This window comes from Mercenaria mercenaria, chromosome 1 (assembly GCF_021730395.1).
Source record: "Mercenaria mercenaria strain notata chromosome 1, MADL_Memer_1, whole genome shotgun sequence".
In the NCBI taxonomy this organism is placed as follows: domain Eukaryota; kingdom Metazoa; phylum Mollusca; class Bivalvia; order Venerida; family Veneridae; genus Mercenaria; species Mercenaria mercenaria.
The window spans coordinates 112957171-112982159 of NC_069361.1; the positions used below are offsets into that span (position 1 = coordinate 112957171).

The 24989-nt window shown below is 33.3% G+C and overlaps 2 protein-coding genes across 5 annotated transcripts in view; both read left to right on the forward strand.

Moving 5' to 3' along the window:
* The first annotated feature begins 3668 nt into the window (after nucleotides 1–3668).
* LOC128547722 (C3a anaphylatoxin chemotactic receptor-like) lies at nucleotides 3669–23109 on the forward strand. Of its 3 annotated transcripts, none has more exons than XM_053520848.1 (2): nucleotides 3669–3766; nucleotides 21134–23109. In XM_053520848.1, the coding sequence occupies exon 2, from the start codon at nucleotides 21655–21657 to the stop codon at nucleotides 22936–22938; it is 1284 nt and encodes a 427-aa protein (XP_053376823.1). In that variant the 5' UTR covers nucleotides 3669–3766; nucleotides 21134–21654; the 3' UTR covers nucleotides 22939–23109. The 3 variants fall into 3 exon arrangements, with proteins under 3 accessions (XP_053376823.1, XP_053376813.1, XP_053376819.1); XM_053520838.1 differs by lacking the exon at nucleotides 3669–3766 and adding an exon at nucleotides 19758–20642; XM_053520844.1 differs by lacking the exon at nucleotides 3669–3766 and adding an exon at nucleotides 20629–20755.
* The window catches only part of LOC128547730 (transmembrane protein 196-like), an 87511-nt gene continuing 66278 nt past the window's right edge, over nucleotides 3757–24989 (forward strand). For both annotated transcript variants that reach the window (XM_053520855.1, XM_053520868.1), the window contains exon 1: nucleotides 3757–3927. The gene's annotated coding sequence lies outside the window, so the exon portion shown is untranslated. The remainder of the gene's footprint in view (nucleotides 3928–24989) is intronic.

The following is a 24989-nucleotide window of genomic DNA, read 5'->3' on the forward strand; positions in this document are numbered from 1 at the left end:
CTAAGAGCAGTTTCGTCATTTTCTTACTATTTTACTGTCAGCAGAACGTTTACCAGTCTCCTATATATGTAACTGCCAGCATTTAAATATGACTAAGAACAGTTTATCAGTATGGTTTATTTGAACAGTTAATCAGGTTTTTATGTCTGTTATTGTTAGCAGTTAACTGGTATATACAAGCAGTTTAAAATTCTCATATAAATTATGTAAGACCAGCAGTCTCAATTATGTTTGTGCCAGCAGTAAAGTGGTCTATGAGAGCAGTTTACCAGACTTCTGTTACTTCAAGCAGTGAAATCACCAATGAAAGCAGTTTCCGAGTTTTCTTGTGTTACTGTCAGCAGTCAAATGGTTTATAAGAGCAGTATACCAGTTTTCTACGTGTAACTACCAGCGGTTAAATATTTTATGAAAGTGATTTACCAGGTTCCTGTTACTGCTAGCAGTAAAATGGTTTATGAGAGCAATTAACAGTTCTTGTACAGCAACAGAGCAATAATAAGTTTCGTATATACTTTATGGTGATTTACTGCTGAAAAAAAGCCACTAAACCACACTCAACCCGATTTCTTAACAAGGCTTTCCCCGGCAACCACCCCACCTCGACCAGGGTTCCTCCAACAAGATTTTTCCAGAATGCGCCACCGTCTGTGGGGGACAACCCTGCTACATCGGCCACCGGTCCGATCCGTTAATAAGGTTGAGCGAGTGGGCTCCAACTGGAAATTGAAAATTCCAAATGGCCTGAAACCACGCTCGCGAGTAAAAATTTTCCGAATAGCCACTATCTGGCCAATAGACCGCACCTCTACACGGCACTGGTCTCAACCTATAAGTCCTGGCGGGACAACCTCTTACAACGCACCCGGTTTCCGAGCGCAATAAAGTCTGGTCGGAGCTGGGGACCCAACTTCTCGTTCCCAATCTACCTGTGCGAAATTGTAATAATCTGTCATGTAATTTTTTTACGGAGCAAGGAAATCGATTTACTCGCAGCAACTTTTTGAAATTATCCTTCATTCAATAATCATTAAAGTAACTAATAATATTTTGCTATTAAAATACATTATTATTTTTTAAAACGTACGGCATTACGAACCATTTACTGTAACTGCTGAAAACGCGATTTCTACTTATTTTCATAATGAGTAATCAGGAATTAATTACACAAACTTGTTGAACTTACTTTACCATGTCGTAGGAGCATGGTGTGGACAGGGAGGCATCCTCGTAAAATAACTAAATAATGAAAATGGCAATATGAGACAGTTTTGATGACTGATATGAATGCTATGTGAAGAGGGAACAAAAATTAATGTCATTAACATAAACTAGTGTAACAACTTATATTGCTGTACTGTGCAGTAAGTAGCAGTTAACTGCTGTAACTGCTGGCAGTCAGCAGTTACGTGTAACTGTGCATTTTGTAGAGTTAACTGATTAACGCTGCAGTATAGCATTAACTGCTATACTGGCTATTGCTGTATCTGCCAACTTCAGCGTTTGAAGAATACCCACAGGTGTCGTACATTGCACAGTATGTGAGGTCCTGAGATCGGTAATAAGATACCGTGGATATCAAAGAATGAATATTAAGGCGTTCATGATCTTTAAGAAACCGTTTCAATACACTGGCAGAGAAAAACAACAGCTATATCAAAAGCTAGCAATCTTATTTACAAGTGGGTACAGTACCATGTAAGAGATGATTTACATGAAAAAGCACATTTCCTTACTTTGTACATTAGTTGATTTGCAGTAATAACCATTCGATTTTTTAACATGTTTAGAGCTTTAAAATGTAGTTGGCCTTAATATCATATCTTGGTGTTTGAAAACCAAAATGTCCTCTTAAATACGTATCAGCACTCACAATTTAACTGACTGGAAACGTAACTTAGAATCAAAACTAAACACGTTTACAATTCCGGTATCCTGAGGTCATTCGTTTTCTTGCACTTGTGTGAAACACCGAATGCGGCAATCAGTCTAGTATTCAAATAAGTTAAACTGCGGTTGTAATGTAATCTTTCTGTTAGTTTTGTTAATTTCATAGCTTATCGTACAGCCGCTCTATACACATTATTATTTCACTATAATCATCCATATAAAGGATACTATAACAATGGACAGTCATAGGTAACGAAAATGCCTAGTAACAAACATGTGTGTTGAATATGCGTGTAAATACATCAATCGATGAAATTCAAAAACTTCATATATATGTATTGAAATATAAACTAAACGTTTCACTAAAATTTCACTGCGATAAAAATATGAAGGGATATGTATGACTTTGACTTTGACTTAAACCGGGCCCCTCCCCCTCCAACATATTATAAGAAAAATGAAAATGAAAAATATAAGCTTTAAGTAATTACAGAAATTAACTGGTTGAAAGTAGTAATATCGCAAATCAGTAACCATGCAATTCCCTAAATTTTGAACACACGATTCGGTATTACTCGATTCGGTATCTCACAGAGAAGTACTAGCCGCCAAAGGAGAGCAACGCGAAACTATTAAAAATCATTGCTATTGAAAAATGTAAATGAATGTAGACCTATAACGAAAATGCAAAATGGACATTACTTTGTTAAAGAGCAAGATAGGGTAATTGCATGTAAAATTTTGATAAAATTGTTGAAAAACAGAAGTTTGCAATTTTCAGTAGATTCCTTTTCAAAAATACATTTGCCTAAAATTTAAAATAATTAAAAATGTCCTCCAAACGTAAAAATCTTACTTCTTTAACTGATGGAGACAATAGGCAAAGTATTAAGAACATTAAAAGTAATCATCTTAAAAAGTTTTGACATAGTTTCTTCTCTTCCGTCGTGGAGTTAGATTTGAAGAAACAAAAATTTGTAGGTCTAAGTATGTTGGTGTTTGCTGGAAAAATTGGCATGGTTTTGAGAACTGAAATATATCCTTGAACATGCGTTACAGTATTACAGATGTGCATAGTATTAACATCTAATACTACAGTAGTATGAAAATATTTACTGTAGCCAGAGTCCAAAGGTAAACCTAATTGGCGAAACAGCCGGTGTCTTGATAGGTAGATGATAATGGGTGTTGAAAATCGAGACGCTGAGAAATGTTGACAATAAAAAAAAAATGCAAACTACATTAATTATGAATATGTATACTTACTTTCTTCAGTAATGCTATGATATTATTTTTATGTTTGTGATTGTTGAGAGAAAACATATTAATTGTAGAATGAAGTTGATACATTCAAATTGTATAACTAACTCTGGTAACAGTAATCATGAAAATACGTATTTGAAAAAAGCTCATCACAGTGAGAGAGGTTTGTATATTTACCATATTAGCATTATTAGTATTAGAATTAAAGAAAACGATACACACTAACAAAAAAATCAGATATTTTCCCACATTTTTGACAACCATAATACAATATAATGAATGAAAATAAACATTTTTCTTATTCATATGACAAATTTTCCCCATCATTATGAACGTTTTACTATTCATCTGCATTTTTGATACCTCATTATCTTTTTTTTTTGCAGTATAAACTCTAGGCAGTGTTTTTACATTGGTTTGACCAGATGTTCGTCAAATTCTATTTGACAAAACACAACAAAGATAAAAATCAGCTGACAAGGACCTCAAGTGGTTTGCACAAATTAACCTCCAATTACGAAAACTAGACAACACATCAGTGATTGGTTTAAGTGATTGCTACAGCCGGAAAACAGCTTACGTGATGTATTGGAGGGAGGAAAATAACAACTGTGTAAATATTTCAATCAATTTTTACACATTTTTGCTTCTGAGATATACATTTTCTAAAGATGTGAGTAATAAAATGTAGAAACGTACATTAACCCAGAAACTATTCAAGAAGAATTGAACAGGATTATCATGTATTTGTGATGTTTTGGAGTTATATATAAGGTATTTGTGACTTTTTTTTCAAATGTTTTATACTGAATGTCGTGGGAAAGTATTTATTGCCTAGTGCGGAAATCAAGCGTTTCTACATAAGAGTTTTGAATGTTGATATTTATTATTTGTTATATATTTATTGTCTATTTCCTACTTCTTGTAGCTCTTTAAAAAATTAACAAAATATAATCATAAACTTTTTATGACGTGGCAACCATTTAGCAAATGAAAATAGTTCGTAATAGAACCGATTCGTATTGGTATTGCAGTTACTACTAACGATAATTTGCTCAAACAAAAAATGAGAACCTTCTAATTAAGTATGGGAATGTTTAGAGCAGCTATTAACATTTAAAATATAGAAATTACGGAGGATGTTACGAACAAGACACACAATGAATAAATCATTTATTACAAAGCATGATAAATCAAGGGAATATAGCAGAAAAGTGTGATCTGTCACCTTCGTATGTATGCAGATAGCGCCATCTTGCTTTTACTTCTTGCTTCTACATCGTCCTATAAAATCTTTTGGTTATTTATTGTTCTGAATCAGCAGTTTTGAAAATATTTTAGCTACCTTTAAAACCCATTGAATTAACTGCTAACTTCTTTGTTATAATGAACTTTCTAAACTTTTAAAAAAATATTTACTTAGAGGAATGAATGCAGTAAAATGATTCTTTTAAAATATTTAGAGTACTAGTTCCTAAACAACAATGCTGCTTGTGCTGTACAAACATATTCCAATAATATAGCATTCAAAAATGTGTAACGAATGTCAAAACGTGAAGGAATTTATTATTTCCAACGTTCAGGATGCTTTTACACAAAAATATATTAATAATGCAACATGAATATGTGTATTTGTCGAAACAGGTCCGTAAAGATAGAGCACAGCAAAATTTGTGTTTAAGGAAAAAACGTAAAATGATGATAAAAGTTCTATAGTGTTTCTTTTATGAATTATGCATAAAAGTTTAAAATTCTATTTATTACATTTTTTTATAAAAGATATGATTATTGCTCCAAATACGATATATTTTAGAGGACACTGATATTTGTTTTATACAATGTAAAACATAAATCACACATTTGTTTTGATTTGTTCACTTCAACTTTGTGAAGCGTAATTTAATAAAAAATACCAACTTAATGGTTCTTATGTCATTTTTGTTAAGACCTCTTGAAAACTTTGGCTAGAAAGGTCTGAAGTGTGGCAAAGACTTTGCAATAAATACGTATGTACAAAATTATTGAAACGCAACTGTATACCGGTAATTTTTGAGGCAATTTTATAGTTTTGAATTAGCAGTAATGTACATATTTTCTAGGTAACTATTAAACTAATTTTAAAACTCATTTAATTACTAACATATTTGTACTTCAGAGGTTCAATTTGGTTTGCAACATCGGTGAAGTTAGTTCGAAGATGAATGCACTGCAGTAACTCATTAATAATTAGGAATCCTCGGAACACCTTCATAGCTTATTTGCTTGTGTTGTAGAGAAATTTACTGTACGTTTCCAAGGAACTGTGATGATAGTCTGGCATTTATAGTCCGTGTTACATATGTCAAAGCATTTTTGAGAAAAAAGCTATATACTTTATCTAAACATTTCTACGAACAAAAAGTCTTAAAATAGTCTAAGCAAGAACAACATTACTAGTAATATTCAATTTCAAGTTTGCGTGAAACACAATTTGACTTTGGTCGTCAAAATGACAGCAAATACATCTACTCTGTATTTATTTATTTGGGTTTTACGGCGTACCAACACAGTATAGGTTATATGGCGCCAAACAGGACTACAAATCTTGGTTCCACATTTCATTTACATCGAAATGAAAACATGAGATATGGAATCAAAATTTGCATACCTGCTGGAATCACAGAGTTACTGCAAAACCAAAAGTTATGACCCTATTAGACGCCTCTTACGATCATGCAAGGGTAAGGCAGTGGTTCCAATTCTTTTCATACACAGATCGTCCCAGAACCACATGGGGCACATCTACTCTGATTTAATCAGTTATCGTAGTGAAGAGGCTGATATGTACATGTTGTACACTACTGGAATGAAACATGTCACTTCAACATTGGCCAATATCTGGTAGTGTGTCCCCTCTCCCTCACTTATGCAAATATTTTATATCATTTCATGACCCAGAGAAAATATATTATAAACCATTTTTGAGAAGGATGGTTCTTTCATTTTAACCACACACAACTGATTTAAACCACTCTATACAGCAAGTATAAATAATCGTTTTTATTGAATTTAAATTGCGATAAGAGGAATGTGGTGCAGAGGGATGGGGTAGGCTTTAGCAAAAGAATGTTTCACAGCCAAAGGATAACTATAATTGTGTATTCACGTGTCGTTTAAAAGGCCAAAACACCATATTGTACAGTTTTGAAATGACCAGATTAAAAAGTCTTCAGTTTATGCTAAATACAAGCTTTACTGAAACAAAATCTTTTTTTATATGAAGTTTTCTCAAGGGAACTGTAGCGAGAATATGGTTCAATAACTTTATCTGTGAGATCAAGCGTTAGGTTTTAGTAATGAAATAAACATCATACATGCATTAAGTGTGAACGAAAAATATCTCATTTAATGAGTATTCCAGAAAAAAGAATGTGTTTTCTACCTTCCTATAATACGTTTACTTCTATCTGCAGTCGATTTTTCCATCGGCGATGACGTTGAACCAATCGCCCATCGCGACCGGCAAATGTTTTCGATGACTTTAACGTTCAGTGAACTTTGAGATCAATCAGAACAAATCGATAATAAAGGTTGTCTCAGTCAAGCACTTTAAAACAACGAGGAAGTAAATTATTATTGGATTACGTACAATTTTCACGTCCTCAGCAGAACAATAATGAAAAGCCGAAAAAATGACTGTTGCTTGATCGGCTTAAAATATAAAATGTTAAGAACGGAATGATCTGAAGTTAAACCGCCAGCCGAATATAGATCTGCCATTAAAAGTTAGTATCATACTTTTGTTTGTTTATTGACCTCTTCAGTTGTTGATTGCAGTTGGGCAAAAGATGTTTAAACTCTACAGGAATCCGATTAAAACACCTGCTATCATTGTAACGCTGTATTAAACAGTCGAACGTTTCTTAGCGAATTTTGAGTTTTGAATATATTAATTGCCTTTAGCATTTAACTCAAACTTCATTATTCCAATGTTTGACCATTTCTTGCAAGTGGAGGAGATAATAAAACGAATCGCCTGTTTTCGCAGATTTGACGACACTTCAATTTATGCTTCGATAATGAATGATATTCTAGTAAGAGACTTTATGATGTTATTCTATCTTGATAGCCTATATTTGTAGTGCTTCAGAACGTGTTTACATGGTTTGTCAGAAATCCATTCAATAAAATTTTGATTTAAAAGGATGTTTTAAGATTTTTTTTTATATTGATTAATATCTACTTTAATTATATCTTTTAAGAGTGCTGCGATTTCATCAGAGCTTTATTAATGGGAGAAGGAGGCACTCGCTCAGTTTTACCTATACCTTACCTGTAAAGATGTGTCTAGCTAATGAGTTAATGATTCAATAATTTCAATTGTGAATTATATCATAAACACATAGAGTGAGATTGGGTATTAGTAATGCAGGTACTTTGATATCATACAAGTTTAGAATATATGAAATAAACATCGTTAATGCATAGTGTGCGAACATTATAATGCTACAGCTGATTAGTAATCAAGATGCTACCAAATCATGAATGGAGCGTGTCTGTTTTTATTTCTCGTGGAAAGACTTTCGACATTTCGAGTGTTCCAGTGTGGACTCTGTACATAGTTCATTTTCAAATGTTCTAATGAAAGTTGTTTTTCAATGGTTTGAATCCATGGTGCTTTTAATTGGATATTAAACAGATAAGCGACTGTCAAAATAGGTTGTACAAACATGGCTAGAAAGCACGTCTAGGTCAATGATGCACATGAATCTATACGGTTAAGGCCGAAAGGAGGAGTGAGTAAATATAATGTAATCAGTGATAGCTTCTGTTTCATAAGTAAAGAAATAAGTTTACCTTTTCGGAATTCATGCGAAATGAAAGAAAGAATATGATTGGCTAATCCACTATTTGCGCTACGAGTTGGCATTGGCATTGGCGTAGAGGTGATCTAAAATTGGGAGAGGTAGGGAGGGGTGTGGAGGGGGGGGGTGCAGATTGGGACCGGCCAGCTAGACCTACCCTGATTTCCCTTAAATTATTTTGATTTTTGAATTAAATATACTAACATATTTATGTCAGCTTGAACAACAACAGTGTTGATGAATAAGAAAGTTGATTGGTCAAGCAAACCTAGTTGTAATATCTGTGGTTTCCAATTGAAGATACTGATACGTGCTTAAATAGGGAAACAGATAATTGTTTACATTACTGATAAACATCTTATAATGAGAATGATTTATAACAGTTATGCATTGTATAAAGATACTGACACCAAAAGCTATGACGAAACCTTCATTTTGTTTCAACAATTATATAGTGCACTTTGCATTCTGATATAATATTTTGTTTCATATATTTTTGTTTTCTATTTTTTGTAACCCCAGTACAAAACATTCCATATTTTTTATTTTAACTATTGTCTACCTAATGTGTGTGAATTAAGTTTTAACGGGACACATCTCATCACTAGGATTTTTGGTTTCGACGCTTACATATTTTCCGTGTCAAAGACCATGAAGAATTTTTACAAGACTTTTAATTTTTATGAAAACAATCCTAGCAGAATATCTTACCAACATAGCAGTGGTCCTCGGTAATCTCTCTTTTTCATTACGTCGTATAATCTTATTAGGCATAAGACTGTAACTAGAGTAAACGAGATGAAGTAGCCTGATCTGCTATTGCAACTGTAGTTGTTTCATTTTGGAAGTACCTAGAATTGTATCATAGTAAGTACCTTTTCTATTTTTCATTAAGCAGATCAGGGAAAACTTCTCAAGAGAGCTAACAAAATATGTTTAAAAAAGCAAAGAATCAACCTGTTATTTAGAGACACCTAGGATTTTACAATTGTTTGCTAAGCTTTTTAATTGTAGAATGCTACGTCGCAAAAGCAGCCTAATTTTATGTACAAATAAAATACCAACAATGCTGTGATAGGCAACACGTTCCTCCTTCAGTTCCTCAAGCACACAAGTTTCAATTTATTGCAGTTTCTAACAAAATAAATTCAACATTGTTTACTCTGCGATGAGAAGCATATTTAAAAGAAAGAAATTGAACTTCTGTAATGACTGAATAATGAACAACAGTGCATCACTACAGATTCTCCTCTCCGTAAGCATAAAGTTATAGTGTTCTTATTTAGCTTGGTAGTCCAGGAAATTCTCAATAGATAAAATAGATTATTTCTAGCCGAGCTCACGACAGGTGTCATATTGCGGGTTATGAGATTATGCAGGAAAAAGTACAAATTTAAGTAAGTCATCTAGCACCGACCTAACACTAGATAGGTAATCTGCCGCGACCAGGATTCGAACCGGATCGCTGGCGTTGTAATCCTGTCTTGTAACAATTGTGCCACTGACTTCCTAATGTTAGCATTAAATTTGGAAAGGGGGTTGTCCTTGCTTGATACATTACACATTGTGTTCGACCTTTTCTGCGCAAGGTTCTAGTCAGTCGATGTTAACATTGTACTTTGAGCGACAGAAAGACAACGTGATACTTATACAATATAAGACATGCGACTTATTCTCACAGAAGGTTTTCCTAACAACTTATAATAGTATTGAAGATGGGTAACCTTATACTAGATTAGCTCTGTGTGTATATACAGATAATGCAGGTGAAATTTCGAGTTCATGCATATTATGCATTTAGAAAAAAAGCGTTTCAGCTGCAACGAAGCGAACATGAACTCCGTATTTCACCTGTAGATGCGTACAAAGATAAATCTAGAATAAAGCTTAGGTAACTGCATCTGGGAATTATACTTATATTCAAAGAGGGACTGGTATACTTGTGTTAGTCATATATCATGTTTTTGCATCATACAGTTTTAGTATATATGAAATAAACAAGTACGAACGGAAAAAATACAACAGTTAATGAGACTTCCAGAAGAAACATGTATTTTCTACCTTCCCTTGATCTAAATAAAAGCTCTGAATCAATTCGCGTATCAGTTCAATTTCACCGGTGTTTTGACGTTTAAATCATCAAGTGCATTGACCTCTTGTGCCAAAATAACACAAATTAAATACTTCAAAACAACAATTTTCTTTTATCCTGCGTGCTTAGTAAGATAATAGAAGAGAAGTCATTGCATGAGGGGACACAAATTCTTACTGTGTATTGAACGTACCTGTTGCTAAAGAAAATTCTTTATCTCAAGAAAATTAGTAATAAGATAGTCACACACAGTTTATTTTGTCCGAGTGGTTAAGGTCGCTGACTTCGAATCACTTGCCCCTCAACAATGTAGGTTCGAGCCTTACTCGGGGCGTTGAATTCTTCATGTGAGGAAGCCATCCAGCTGGCTTACCGAAGGTCTGTGGCTATACCCAGGTGCCCGCTCGTGATGAAATAATGAACGGAGGGGCAGCTTGGGTCTTCCTCCACCATAAAAGCTAGAAATTCGCCATATTACCTATAATTGTGTCGGTGCGACGTTAAACCCAACAAAAACAAAAATATATCAAAATTTGTGCATTGATGTTCACTCATTAATCTTCTAGAAAAGAGCCTAGATCACTAGTGATAGGCTCTGAAATAGTAAAAAATGTCTAAAATTTGTTTTTCACTGAGTTATGAACTATATAAAATCAATGAAATTGGCACCCATTAATTTTATGTCTAAATGTATTCAAAGGAAGAAACAATTCATATTTCGGGCTTTAAGACGAATATTCTTATCACCAGTTTTAAAAATACACACCCAGTGATATTTTTATTGGAACTTGTATGTTGAATTGAAGTGCATACGAACAGAAGAAAAATATTACTAAAACACCGATATCTGGCTATATACCTGGACTTTTTAAGATGACTGACAGATCAAAAACTACAGAAGATTGTAAAGTTATAATTTGACAATCAGTAAAAGCGCATGAATCAAATGTCAACCTGCTAATCTGAAGGAGGTAGCTATGTTAGGTTACTGATTTCTTAGAAAAAAATCTTCTGTATTTATCCAAATAATAGAAATCAATGTATATATTATTTACGATATTGCATTAACGAACGGTTTTAATTTCAGTTGAAAAAAGAATGTATGCGGTAATATCTACAGCTGGCGTCGTAAGAAATAGCTTTTTTTAAATGTAAATTGCTAAAACATTACAGTTTCTGGATGTAGGAATTGTACATGCACGTAATGAGCTGTAAACTCTACTGAAAATTGACTGTTTAAATCAACTGTACACAAGATGTACGTGGATTATATCATGAAATCAAACTATAATACTTTTATCCTATATCTGTTTCTCTATAACAGCTTGCTAAATATTTAGAAAATGTATCTAAAATTGATTACCACTTACAATAAACAATTAATGAAATTTTGTATCTTTGTATCTAGTATAATTTAACATCAAAGCATCATAATTATTCATCAATATTTTCCCCGATTGTTGCTGTCCAATATCTAGAATATTCCAACTGTTCAACCATCGGCAGCTTGTATTCATATTGCGCCTGAGCTGCTATGCAATTACGTTATTGCAAAAATAATGAATTGCATTTAAGATTAAAGAATAATCGTTATATCAACCGATCTTATTACAGCCTGTGTTTTGTTAAGTTATCAGTTGATGTATCTCTTATATATAACATAACATAACATATTCTTTATTCAACATAAAATTGTATACATACAATTTATTGTCAAACAGTATTTGTGAAAAGCGTAGCATATGACAGCAGTTTCAAACATTTAACTGAGAAGATTCAGTAGAATAAAACCTATTACACTATTATACGAGGGGCGTTCATTATGTAATGTTACTCCGCATGTAGTTCCGTAACCGCTTATCAGTTTTAGATGCGGTTTCGGCACATTATAGGGCAATTTATTGCCAACACAATGATATATAAATTCAAAAAATCGGTTGATTCATAGTAACAATATTATCATTTGAGTGAGGTGTACTCGGGTATACTAGGCAGTTTTATGTTCAAAATATTGAGATTGTAATATGCAATTCCTTGATCTACTATTCAACAACTAGAACTATAGTCATTTTTCAGTTTAAACAGATAAAACAAATCATGATCTTCACAAGAACATATGAAAACTAAAATAAAAAAGTTTATAGCAGTTTTAAATTGAGTTTGTATATTTTTACTCGAAAAATGATAAGGTGAGTACAATTAGCCTCTGCAATTTTGTCAGGCGCGATAATCATCGTTTAAAAAGTTCTTGTATTTCAAGTTGATACTAATATCTTTATTCGCGATTGCGAAACTAGTCCATACAACTTTGATTAATCGCTCTCAACACCCATTCCAGATGGAATCAACCTCGAGTTTAGATTTTTTAGTTGTGTTGTAAAATTAAAAATGCAATAAATAGTTTAAAACAAACGCAAACTCATCACAAATTGCTGTATTTCGTAGAAAAATGATAGAATTTTGTGATTTCACAAGTTATTCTATTTTTTCTGATACTCTGGATGCCTAGGACAAACCTAAATTATAATTATGGTCCAGTATACCTGAGCACACTTCACTAAAATGATTATATTTTTACTATGAACATGCCGGTTTTTACAATTTATATAGCATTTTGTTTCCAATAAATTGCTTTATAATGTGCCGAAAACCGCATCTAAAAATGATAAGCGGTTACGGAACTTCATACGCAGTAACATTACATATTGAACGCCCCTCGTATCGTAAGTTCCCGACAATAAAAGGGTGTGAAAGAGAACTTGATCATAATTTATTCTTATCAACACAACTAAATGCAAGGTACGTAACTTTTGATTAAAATAAAAAACCTATACGTAGTCGGGGCTCTAATTTAGTCTGTTTATGGTGAAAATTATTTATTTTAGCTTCTCATCATTAGTACGTAATTATGTCAAATCTAAAATTAATTGTAACAGACAAAAGTTGACAGAAATAGTCTGGAAATAAATGTTGCACCTTTGAACTGAAGCAAATCATAGACAAGTCTGTTAGTCTTTAAACCTTTTGGATTTTATTCTAATTATTTACAAATCTTTTGGGGAAGATATAATAAGTGATAATTGACCTTCAGTGTGTCACCTGTTTTATAAAAAGCATTGACCTCTAGATTTTGGCTAAAATGACCTTTCTTTAAAACTGAAGTTTGGTCATATATATTAGAATATAAGTTTTTGTTTCTTTGCCAAATCGAGAAAGAAAAAAAGATATCGATCCCGGGCCACCGCGGCAATAAAAATTTCCTTACCAATACGGCCGCGGAGGACTGCGTGTATAACACGTTAAACGTAGATATTTATAACTAAGGTAGATTTTTACCACGAGAAAAAAGCGTTTTGATTTTCATTGTAAAATTAGTAAAATTAACTAATATTAATCTGTCTGCATAACATATAGTCTGTCAGTCATTTTCAAAGCTTTCATAAAAAATATAGTATAAATTTCCTGATACCTTTTTTAAATTTCTATCTTTTGCTTTGCTTTTTATTGCACATACAGGTATGTATTTGCACTAAAATGAATAATGTTTGAATGATTCAATTGAATGTTACGGCAAGGTGTTATACTAATAAAAGACCATAGCAGGCTATTACATGTAACTTGCTAGACATATTTCACTATCCAATTGTAGATATAATAGCTGATATCTCAGACTGCAAACCATCTGGCAATGTTATTACATTTTGCGTTTGAGTTTGTCCGATATCGTTATTACATTGACGTGCTACTGACAACATTAGGTATGGAAACAATCACAATGTATGGTGTTATTTACTGGTATTTACTTATAGAAATAATTCTGTCTCCGCAGACGTTTACAGTCTTATGGGAATCAAGGTGCTCTATGCTTTGACGGTGGATGACATATTCCTTCGTTATACCGTATGTAATGATACCTATCCTGAAGATTGGAATGATTAGAGCATGTTGTCTGATCATCTGTGAGTGTCCCGTGTGTCCCGTGATGTACTGAAGTCTGGAAATGGGAAGATCTCATCTGCTCAATTCTTGAAGAAACATTAACGATGTATCATCTGGTCTTTGAATCTTGCTGGGGTCTAGGTCTCAGAGTAGTTATCATATTTCGTTAGCCGATAGTGAATGTTTTATCTTGGCAGAGGGATTGCCAGACTTACACGCTATTGAGTTGACGTCTTCCAAAGTTTACGCACTGATGAATTGATGGCTTGGTCATTATGGGAGGCACCAACTAGCGATATCCCTACTCTGTCCCTTCTTTTTCTGTTTATGAAATAATACTGTTTATAACCATGATGCTAACATAACTTATGGAGGCCAGTTTCAAATCATGAATGGAGCGTGTCTGTTTTTTTTCTCGTGGAAAGACTTTCGACATTTCGAGTGTTCCAGTGTGGATTATGACAGGAGGAGGACATTTTGGATTTGACATACATTTGCCTCAATGGTTTCAGTGCAAAAAGGTTTTACAGCAATCCAGAGCTTGTTGATGTCAGTACCATGTGTCTGTATCTGTATGGGTTCTCTCATTCGTTGGCCTGCTTCCACAAGTGACATTTTTTATGGTTGTTTCTTCTTGGATGCTGATGCAAAGACAATCACATGGGTTTGCACTTGTTTACACGAGTTGACCTGATAGCCAAAAATATATTTTGTATTAGTATCATATGTTGAAAATCCAATCTATTCTAAGCTGATATCCTATACGCTTTTGTGTAAACATTGGATTATTTTGGTGTTTAAAGTTGTTTCCAATAATTGCTCATTTGTCCCAGTCAATATCGGGGAATATTTCTATCACTAGCAGTCAATAGTGTTAGTCGTAAGTACTGTAGATATAGATCTCGTATCTAGTTGGTTGCACATATTCTATGTAGGAGTGGTCAATATTTTGGCGGTCTGTATGTGGCACCAATAGCTAATGGTTTCTTTCCAGTACAAGAGAAATGCCCTACAGTAAACACTGCGCTGTTGGTCAGAGTTGTCTCACAACAATTAAAGTTGTCTTTGGCTACACAACCATGGCGATCCTACTTGCGGTCCCTCCTGGCAATTATATTGTTGATTTGTGGAAGAACTCCTCTCAAAAGATCGAAAGACTTCTAATAAACATGTATGTTAATGGTAAAGATATAGATGAGTTATCATGATTTTTTAAAGCTGTACATCAATGATCTTTCGAAATACATTCTATTGAGACAAACTCAATTTAAACTTTTAAAATTCGAATAACTGAGTTTATATATGTGTCTGTCAGCTTAAAAACAAATGCGTATAAAACAAACTGTATGAATGGATAGCTTCACAAACAATTAATTGGTTAAATAGTACCGACCGAATATAGTTGTAAAAATGAGAAACATTGGGGATTTTTGATTGCAGATATCGATGAATGAGATACAAGTAGGCAACTGAATATTGATAAACATCTGCATAATTATGAAAATGAAGATGTCAACTTGTACTAGCAGATCAATATTTATATCTTCAGCTGCGGGAACTGATGTCGGACGTGATAACGAGATTAATATGGTTTTGTTATGGAAAGAAATATAGTCAAAAGTAGCTATAGTTAATGGAATAAGCGAATTGTAAACTGATGCATTATTATGGTTGATATCAAAATCATTTTCATCCGCTTTACATTAACGTTCAAATTAGAAAAAAATGAAAACCTTTGAGATAAAAATCATTACATCAATATTCTCAATTCGCATGTTTGTCTTTAAGAACGCAGTGCTTAATTGTAACTATGGAAATAAAAGGATTGAGATTTTTTTATTATCCAGGAAGACCCAGATCAGCAAACATTTCATATTTAATATCTGTCGAATCGCAAAAGCATTTAAATAAGCTATCTTTACTGAGCAACGATCAGTGTAAATATAAGTATTACGACATTATTTATGTATCTAAAAGTTAGATTTCCCAAATAATGCAGAAAAACCCAAGACATGTTTATGTTTACCTAAACTCAGCAGCTAGAACCACCAGACTTTGTCAATTCAATGTAGGATACATTACCATTTATTTTGTTCTCGGTAAGCAGCATGGCAATATTTATATATGATTTTATGCTACATATACATTTAACAAAATGAAAATCTGATAAGTTTAGTACTTAGCGGGATAAAAAAGACAATTTAAATTACACTATAGTTATGATAACACAAACGTGTATGCATTCTTTATTAATCCAAACGATTGTGGAATAAGATGATTTTTTAAACATAATGAAGTAAATGAAAACTCGAACGATAACAGAAAGGACAGGGATATTAAATGGTGCGTAGAAGTTCGTTACTATAGTTTTCATGTGCATGTTAGATACTGATTATTTACTTTGAAACGAGTTTTAATTTTACAATGCACAGCAGTATCATGTCGTACTGTTATGTTGTCCGGAGACATTCCTCGTATGCGTATCATGTGCGTGCAATGTTGAAAATATATTTGGAAAACATTTACATTTCGGACACTGTCATAACATTGATACAAAGCTTAAGAGAATGCATTTTATGAAACACATACGCATACATTTGTTGAATATGAAATTGAAGTTAAGGTTTGTACAGAAACGTTGGCATACTGCATGACTTAGTACACCCATACAGTCATTTTTGCACAATGCGAGGTCTTCTTTTAAAATTATTCAATTTTGATGGCATATGAGTACAAATAGTTTGCATCTTTAATATATGTGCTATTTTGATCCAAGACCGTAGCACTTTATACATTTTACTTTGAAAGTATGATTTAATGTTAAACTTTACACTCCACAGAAGTACTATTTAGTCTTTGCATGTCTCTGTTAAAACACTCTTACGCTAGAATGACGTCAAGTTAATGTGCGGTGACGTCAAAGTTTTTGTTGCGACCAAGAAAGAGCGCTTCTATATTTCATCTACTGTTTTAGATTAAGGGCATATTAGAATCGAAATAATTTATAGCAAAAGAGTGTTTTAGCACTATTTATACACTCGGGCGGTAATATGTCGCACAAATAGATTATTACGCCCGACGTATAACCGCCCATCGTGCATAGTGTTAAAGCACTCATACTATAAATTATTTCTTAAACAGAAAGCGTATATCCACTTTGCGGCTGTCTGTATAGATGTTAAACATGTCTCTGTCGGTTAGTTGGTGGTTTTACCTTTCGTATTCAATGTATGTATGCAAATCGATAAATCTTTGAAAAGATCCTTTGGAGGTATGGAATGCAACCAAGCAGGATAAAAGCAAACTCACTTTGACTGAGTCTGTTCATGAGAGGTAATGAAATGTTCAAATTCCTTCACGCCCCCTTGCAATAGCTTAAGGGGAGCTTTTTTCATATAGTAAAAATTGAATGGACTTCATGGACACAAAGAACCAGAAAATATAACAACACAGAATCCATATATGGGTTCATAATTTTGAAGTTCTGTTTAATGACATTCGCGACAAACGCTTGAGAGACAAAAAGAGACATTTTTAGATTCTGTAATTGACAGTTATTTGAGAAGCTTTATTATGCTTGAGCTTGATCCCACCAATGGCATAATATTTATGATGATACCTGACTAAACTAACTAACTAATAGAGCTGACAATAACTTTGCTAGTTTTTGGCTTAGGAGGTATTAGACGCGTCTGATTCTACATAAAAAGTACCACCCTGATTAATATCTCAGTTTACTCGTAATAACCACTTTCCCAGTGGGTTCATGTGACAGATAATAATCACGAAACTCATTTGAGAAGCACATGATTGAATGCTATTGGAAAGGTGTATACCCTGTTGGAAAGGATATTGTACTAGTCAAAAATTCCAAAATTATTCACAGCTTGTCTGTGCTGCTATGTCATATCAAATATCTCATTACATAGAAGTGATGAATTACTTTTAAGACAAAAGGTCAACGTGAGAAAGGCCATGGAAATGAAAAGCTTCGTTTTTGTCTGCCATTATATTACATTGGTCAGTTTAAAGGCGAAATGCTATTATAGAATTCGCGTCTGGTGGTTATATATCTTGACTGGTTATCTCTACATCATCACTCGTTCATATTGTATCTAAATATATAAAAGGAACCTTTGGAAGAACAGAACGGAAATAAGCGAAAATAATACATGAAGCATGCTTGGTTTGATTGAGTCCTCCCCCTAGCTCCTGCTTAAGCGGAACTTTGTTATCAATAAATATTGAATTGAATCCGTGGTTCGAATGAATCAGAAAATAAAACAATACTGGGTACACGTACGGGGAGACTTTCACAGCCGCAATACATTGCATGATTTAACACCAGATCTGTTTATATTTTACTTCAATTACTCCTCTTAATTGGCATGATTACTAAATGAATATGCCAGTACCATTTTATCCCTATTTCTTGTGACGATATAAACTTCCTACATGTTTATAAAACAAGTACCAAGATCTAATATGAGTACCCAGATGGTATTGATTGATATTTACACAAATATACATGGACAAAGGAAAAAAAAAACAATAATACCACAAATAAGGCAAAATAAACAAGCAAAGGACGACCATGGATCATCACCTTCAAACGGTCAGTGGTATACCCAACATTGTGGTCTTTAAAACAGTTAATTATGCGCTTAACTTCCACCATGTTTCAAAGTTACAGGACAGTGAAACCAAAGGTTATCCCTGCCATGTGTATTCCCCTGTTAGATTGAACGATTAAGGCGCGAAAGTTCAGTGTGAATTAGTTTTCGAGGTAATTACAACTTGTGATTGATCAGATATGATAATTACATCTGTCAACTGAAGTTGTACATATAATTGACTGGACATATGTTTTGCTCTGTAACCGACATGTGTCTCTTACAGTCATCAGGCTTTATTCGGAGTGCTAATTTCTGTCGTTTATTTTAACTTTAGTGGCTTTGCTGTGTCACTGACTCTGCCTACGACTACATTTATCACTTTTAATGGCATTCAATTGCAGTTATGATCATCTGTATTTTGAGTCAGTGTGTATCTCACTCTTAGGCAAGAATTAATAAATATGTTATACAGATGGAATCGTTTAAAAACACCCAACTTACAAAAGTCAAACTTTTCAGGAGCAGGACAAAAATGTTTTAACCGTTAAAGATAGACTGAAGACTTTTCAGATTACGTTTTCTTCTTGAAGGCATACTTCATGGTTAAAACAGAGAAGAAAATTAAGAGAACTCATGGATGTTCTAAATATATAAGTTATGTTGTGTAAGACTGAAAAACGTGCTACATGTTGTCAGTAAATAATTGAAATATTACAGCAAATATCTCTGGTAATTTCAAAATAAGTTTAAGTAAAAAATATCAGTCACTCATGAACACCTACTTGTTGCTATGCCACTTGTACATATAATATATCCGTTGTTCACTTAGTAAAAGAACCCTATTTAGATTTTATACTGAAACGAAAGCGATGAATATCATTTAGTTAAAGCCATTGTTCAAAACAGCTTGCATTAACTCTTTGAGTTCATTTTTAAACATCTTCATTGTTAAAACTTAACCAAACTCTAACATGTTTCATCGAAATAAATCTGTTAGAATATTCAGCCTTTACATCAAAGATTTATTTTTTTTTCAATCAAAATATAGATAAATTTGCATATAATAGATATTGTATTTTGTATAAATCAGATCATTCTATAAAAAGAATTCCATTTTGAAAGTAATAATAATTTAAGCGACATAAGGATGTGCAAATATTCTTAGAAATGTACGAAATGTTTGTAATGGCCTTGCATATGATCAATCTATGTCATAATATTTTTAATCACCACATCTTTTAGTTTGGGCAATAGACACAACTTCAGATATATATTTAGCCCTGAATATTACACATTTCGTTGAACTGAATGTAATTAGTGTCTTTAAAGACGCCTCGATAGTCTAGTGGTAGAGGGTCCGCTTCGAGTGCAGGAGGTCATGGTTTCGATCACCGGCCGCGTCATACCAAAGACGTATAAAATGGTACCAGTAGCTCCCGTTCTTGGGGCTCAGCATTCAAAGGGAGACTGGCCTCTTCTCTCACACGATCGTGGCGATAGATTCCATCAGGAATGAGGTGTCGAGAGTGATTAATGAAAGTTATAGAACTTGTTTCACAATCGACCTAAAATAAATTAGTATAAACTAAAGATGCAATTTGAAACATTTTTACAGGTGTTGTGTGATAATACCACTTTCAATGTTTGTATTATGTTTACTGCAGTAGCGAAAAATAACAAAGAACCATATTGTACAATGTCCGATCAACTCCTATACAATAGCATGGAATTTCACTGCTTTATCATTAGTCACTATTTGCAGTGTTTCTATTCGTTAGAAAATTAATGATATAGTCAATGACGCTGAGGAAAACGTCCTGTTGAAAGAATAGTTTAGATCATAGAAACAGGATTTACGTTATATGGGAAAAGCTGATCACAGATATACACCACTTGAAGTTCCTCATGTGACCGCCGGTCATAAGTACATTTGATGGGCTAGTTATCTGACATGAGAAGAAGGATAAACACTTACAGGATACTTAACATCAAATAGATGTATTTAAAAATCATTCGTACATTGAACTTTTCTATTTTATACTGTTGTTTAGCATAAGCTTATAATTAGTTCAGCAAAACATATTTGGTCCGTTTTCAAACAACCTTAAAACGTAATATAACTTCAGCTTCTCTCAGATATAGATATATTTTAAAAGAATTGTTTAACAGCAGATATCAATTAACATAATCTATACATACTCCCAGACTGATAGGCGGGCATGATTTGGAAGATAGCATCGACCTTGGCGGAAGTAAAGTTATTTAGAATAAATATTATAAAAAGTTTGCTTATGTATGTTGGTATGTTGCCTGTTGATTATGTTGCCATAATTTATGTTAAATAATAAGTATGCACTATATGATCATTGTTTGTTTTATTCATTTCTGCCTCTGATCATATTTACGATACCATGAAGTGCATTCATGTTGCAGCTAAAATTTTCCGATTGCTGCATATTACCTAACCAGGATTTCAATCTCTATTTCAGACATATTGATGATTATAGCCAAGATATATTCGATAGCTAGCCACTGACAGCGCATGATCACGTCTGACATTCTGTAAGTGATTGCCGGAGATTAAAGCAAAGATTTTGCAGGAACCCGTCGTACAATGTCGTACGGAAATATGCATTGAAATCCAGTTTTGTGTTTGACATATGTTGCGACAGTCATATATGGAATATAGTTTTGGAGGATAAGTATTAAGTAAAGAAATGCTTGCAATAAAAAATGGAAATGTTATTGAAAAAAAAAATTTGGAAAAGAAGCAGCTAAGTCGTATTGAACGGAAATGAGTATTTGACGATTGGTTGAAATTTACTTGTTATTTCCTTTAAATATCCAACCCTTTTATTTTACTTCCTGTTTGTAGCTACACGATAATATTTATAGAAAATACATGTTCAATGTCCTAGAAATTATGACCACTTGATAAAAAAGAGAAAACCAAACACTTGTTTATGAAAGAAAATCGTTAATCGTGAGTGGTGAAAACATAAGCGGAGAAATGGATAATGAAATAAAGATGGAAGTGCTCAAGATAGATCATGACAAAAGTTACAAAAACATTGTTTTTGTCGAAAACTCTTCAACGAATAGTTCTACAGATATATCTCGGGATGCTTCAAACGACGAAATCTTAGTGATGTTAAATGATAAAGCAGCATACAATTTGATTTCAATTTTTGTAACTTGCGGGATCCTTATGTTAGTCGGCATCTTTGGAAACAGCCTTGTTGTTCAGGTGTATTGGTGTAAAATGAAATCATCGGCGAAAAGGACATTTATTCTTGCTCTAGCTCTTCTGGATCTCACAGTTTGTATTATTGTGATTCCTTTTGAATTGTATGATTTAAGAAATCAGGTAATGTTTTATTATGACGGTTTATGCAAAGCTATGCGGTTTGTTGAATACGCAACGATATTATCAGCTGGTTTTGTATTAGTATCTATTTCTTTCGAAAGATACTACTTCCTTTGTCGCGCATTTCAGGAATTTTCTCCAAGAAAAGCAAAACTTGTATGTTTAGCATGTGTTGTTTTAGCAATGTTGGTAGCAACACCATCGACTTTATTTGCGGGTTCGAAAACGAGGCACGAAAAATACGGTCACTGGAATATAACAGGTTGTGAATGTTCAATGAACTCAGAACAAAGCTTTAACAACATGTTCAAAAGAATATACTATTATTGTCTAACAGCAATATTCTTTGGATGCTTTATTGTATTTATAGTTATTTATACAATTATCGGTCGTTTGCTTTGGAAATACCAAACCGGAACATTGGTTCCAGATATGGGCAAAATGTCTTCCCGGTCGTCATCGCCATCGTCTATGTTTGTAAACAAGAAAATGTCAGTTGAACATTCCAGTGGACAAAGTCACGCTTCTTGCTCCTCAAACAAAGAAAGGAACACAAGCATCCACGGAAGACGTTGCATTAAATCTGCAGGGTCCATCATCATATTTTTCTCCGTAACTGTTGTATTTGTGCTCAGCTTTTTGCCACACATTATTATCAGACTTTTGCTTTTCTTCAATATGAAATTAGAAGAAGAGTTTGATAAAGAAACTAGTGAACTCTTGTATAATTTTGTTGTAAGATCATACTTGATCAGTAATGTAACCAATCCATTTATCTATAGTATTTTGAATAAGTCTTTTAGAAGAGAATTGAAAAGAACATTTAGATGTTTTAGCATATGTAGACCATCACGAAAGGGCACTTTGTTACCAACAAATGTCAGGAAAAGAAATGATCATTATAAATGTAAAAGGTTAAAATTTTAGTATTTACTACATGTATATAGAAATGACATATATACATTGTGCGGTTACTATCTTATATATTACTTAGACGTTTTTTGTTTACCTTCATAGAAAAAATATTTTGTTCCCCTTCTATAATTCTGTTCATTTGATGAAATTGGCGATGTAGAAATAAATTTATCATTGACTTTATATTATCTCACTTACTTATCATTATGCATGTATATTTCATCAGCTCTTCTTTTATCAAAATAAAGCAAGTCCCGTCTAAACGCCTTCAGAAATTCATGATATTCAATAATTGTTTCATGTCAAGATACACACAGCTCTGCAGCTCTTAAATACGGAAACATCTTACATCCGAGACATATAATGACACTTTCAGACGACATAAAAAAGGACCTTTTGAACGATTGACGAAATTCCAAAAATCCCCATATACCATTGCTCCGTTATTGATCCCTGTGGGATTCTGTTTATTTCGAGTTCAAATATATTTTCGTACATGAAAAGCTGACGTCATGCTAAAGCCCAGGTATTTTCGAATTGTTAGAAAGTGCTAAAAACTGACTCCTCATTAACAAAAAAAATATAAGAAGTCCATGCACATACATTTAGACGGGGTGACCCCTGCGTGTGACCCCTGACTATAGACCAATGCAAATGCAAGTTCAGCCTGTTTACTTTCATTTTCTTTACTTATGTAAACAGATATAACCTATTGATTACGTGCACTACTTGTGTTTGTTTATTAATCTGCTTCTACTGATAACGTGCAAATAGTCGCATCACAACAATAAATCAAAACAGATCGGTCTAGCTACATCAGCAGTAATAATTAGAATAATTCATAACAGATCGTTCTTGTAACATTTGCAGTAAAAAAAAGGATAATTCAAAACCATACGCATGTGTGACAACTTTTCAGAGGAGACATGTACAGTATTTTAAAGAAAAAGAAAAATAAAATCCTGAATATTTCCTATCTGCTTATTGTCAATGGTGTCCGAAACGTTATGAGTACCAGCTGCATGAGCATGGACATTAAAAATGCATTGTACTCAAAAGATGAAAAATGTGAGAAAGGCCGAAACATTGTTATTACAACAGTATGTCTGTCGAAATTACAAACATAGTGATCCATGTTTGGTATCCCTTCCAGAAATGTCATTGAATTAATCAAATGACTAATTACGTTTTCTTGAATTTTTACTTTTCGGGCACCTAAATACAAATAAAACCACAATCTTGAAATACGGACATCTAGCGGTTATAAATGAGTATTGTTAAAACAAGAGATCATTGAATAAAGTATCTGATCCAGAAAAAGTGTGTAAATTTACTTTTAACAATTAACAATTAAGAATAATGAGTATAAACGTAATGAACGTACTATAAGAAAAGACAGTTTTGAGAAGAAATAAGAATGATCATGACATGTTTTTGTATATATGTAAATTGTTCGCTTTTAAACAATATTAAAACAATCATAATTGTATATAATTCAAACATCGCCACTTATGTCAAATACATTGTTTTATTTAATCAGATGAAATACAAGCACAACTTTCTGGTAAAGCGTTCACATGACTGATTTTCACAATTCCCCACATGTGACTAGAAGAAAAGCTAGGAAACAGACCACGCCATTTTCAACACAAAAGACAGATTGAGTCATATAAAGCCCTCATGGAAAACTTTTACATTTCTTTACGTCAGATTAGGTGGGAGTCTTGTCCTCTTTATGGCAAAAGCAATTAATTGATTGCACTACCGAAGAAAATAAAGCTGTAAACATTGTGGTTTTCATTCCGGATATCAACAAACAATTTTTAAGTAGCTCTAGATTACCGACAAACATTTCATAATTAAAGTAATGATGTTGACATTTAGATGTGCTCCATTTTGCTTCGTTGTACTATGAAAAGGGAGTCCGGCCGTGACACAGTCATTAGATGTGATTCTAAATGATAGAACATTTTAAAATATTCTCTCTCAACTGCTGACATGTGTGTTTTTGTATTTACTAATTAACTAAAGTTACTCAGTATTCATTACCACGAATGTTTGTA

Excerpts from the sequence above, each read along its gene's own strand:
- LOC128547722 (XM_053520848.1), top strand. The coding sequence starts at position 21,655 with ATGGATAATGAAATAAAGATGGAAGTGCTCAAGATAGATCATGACAAA.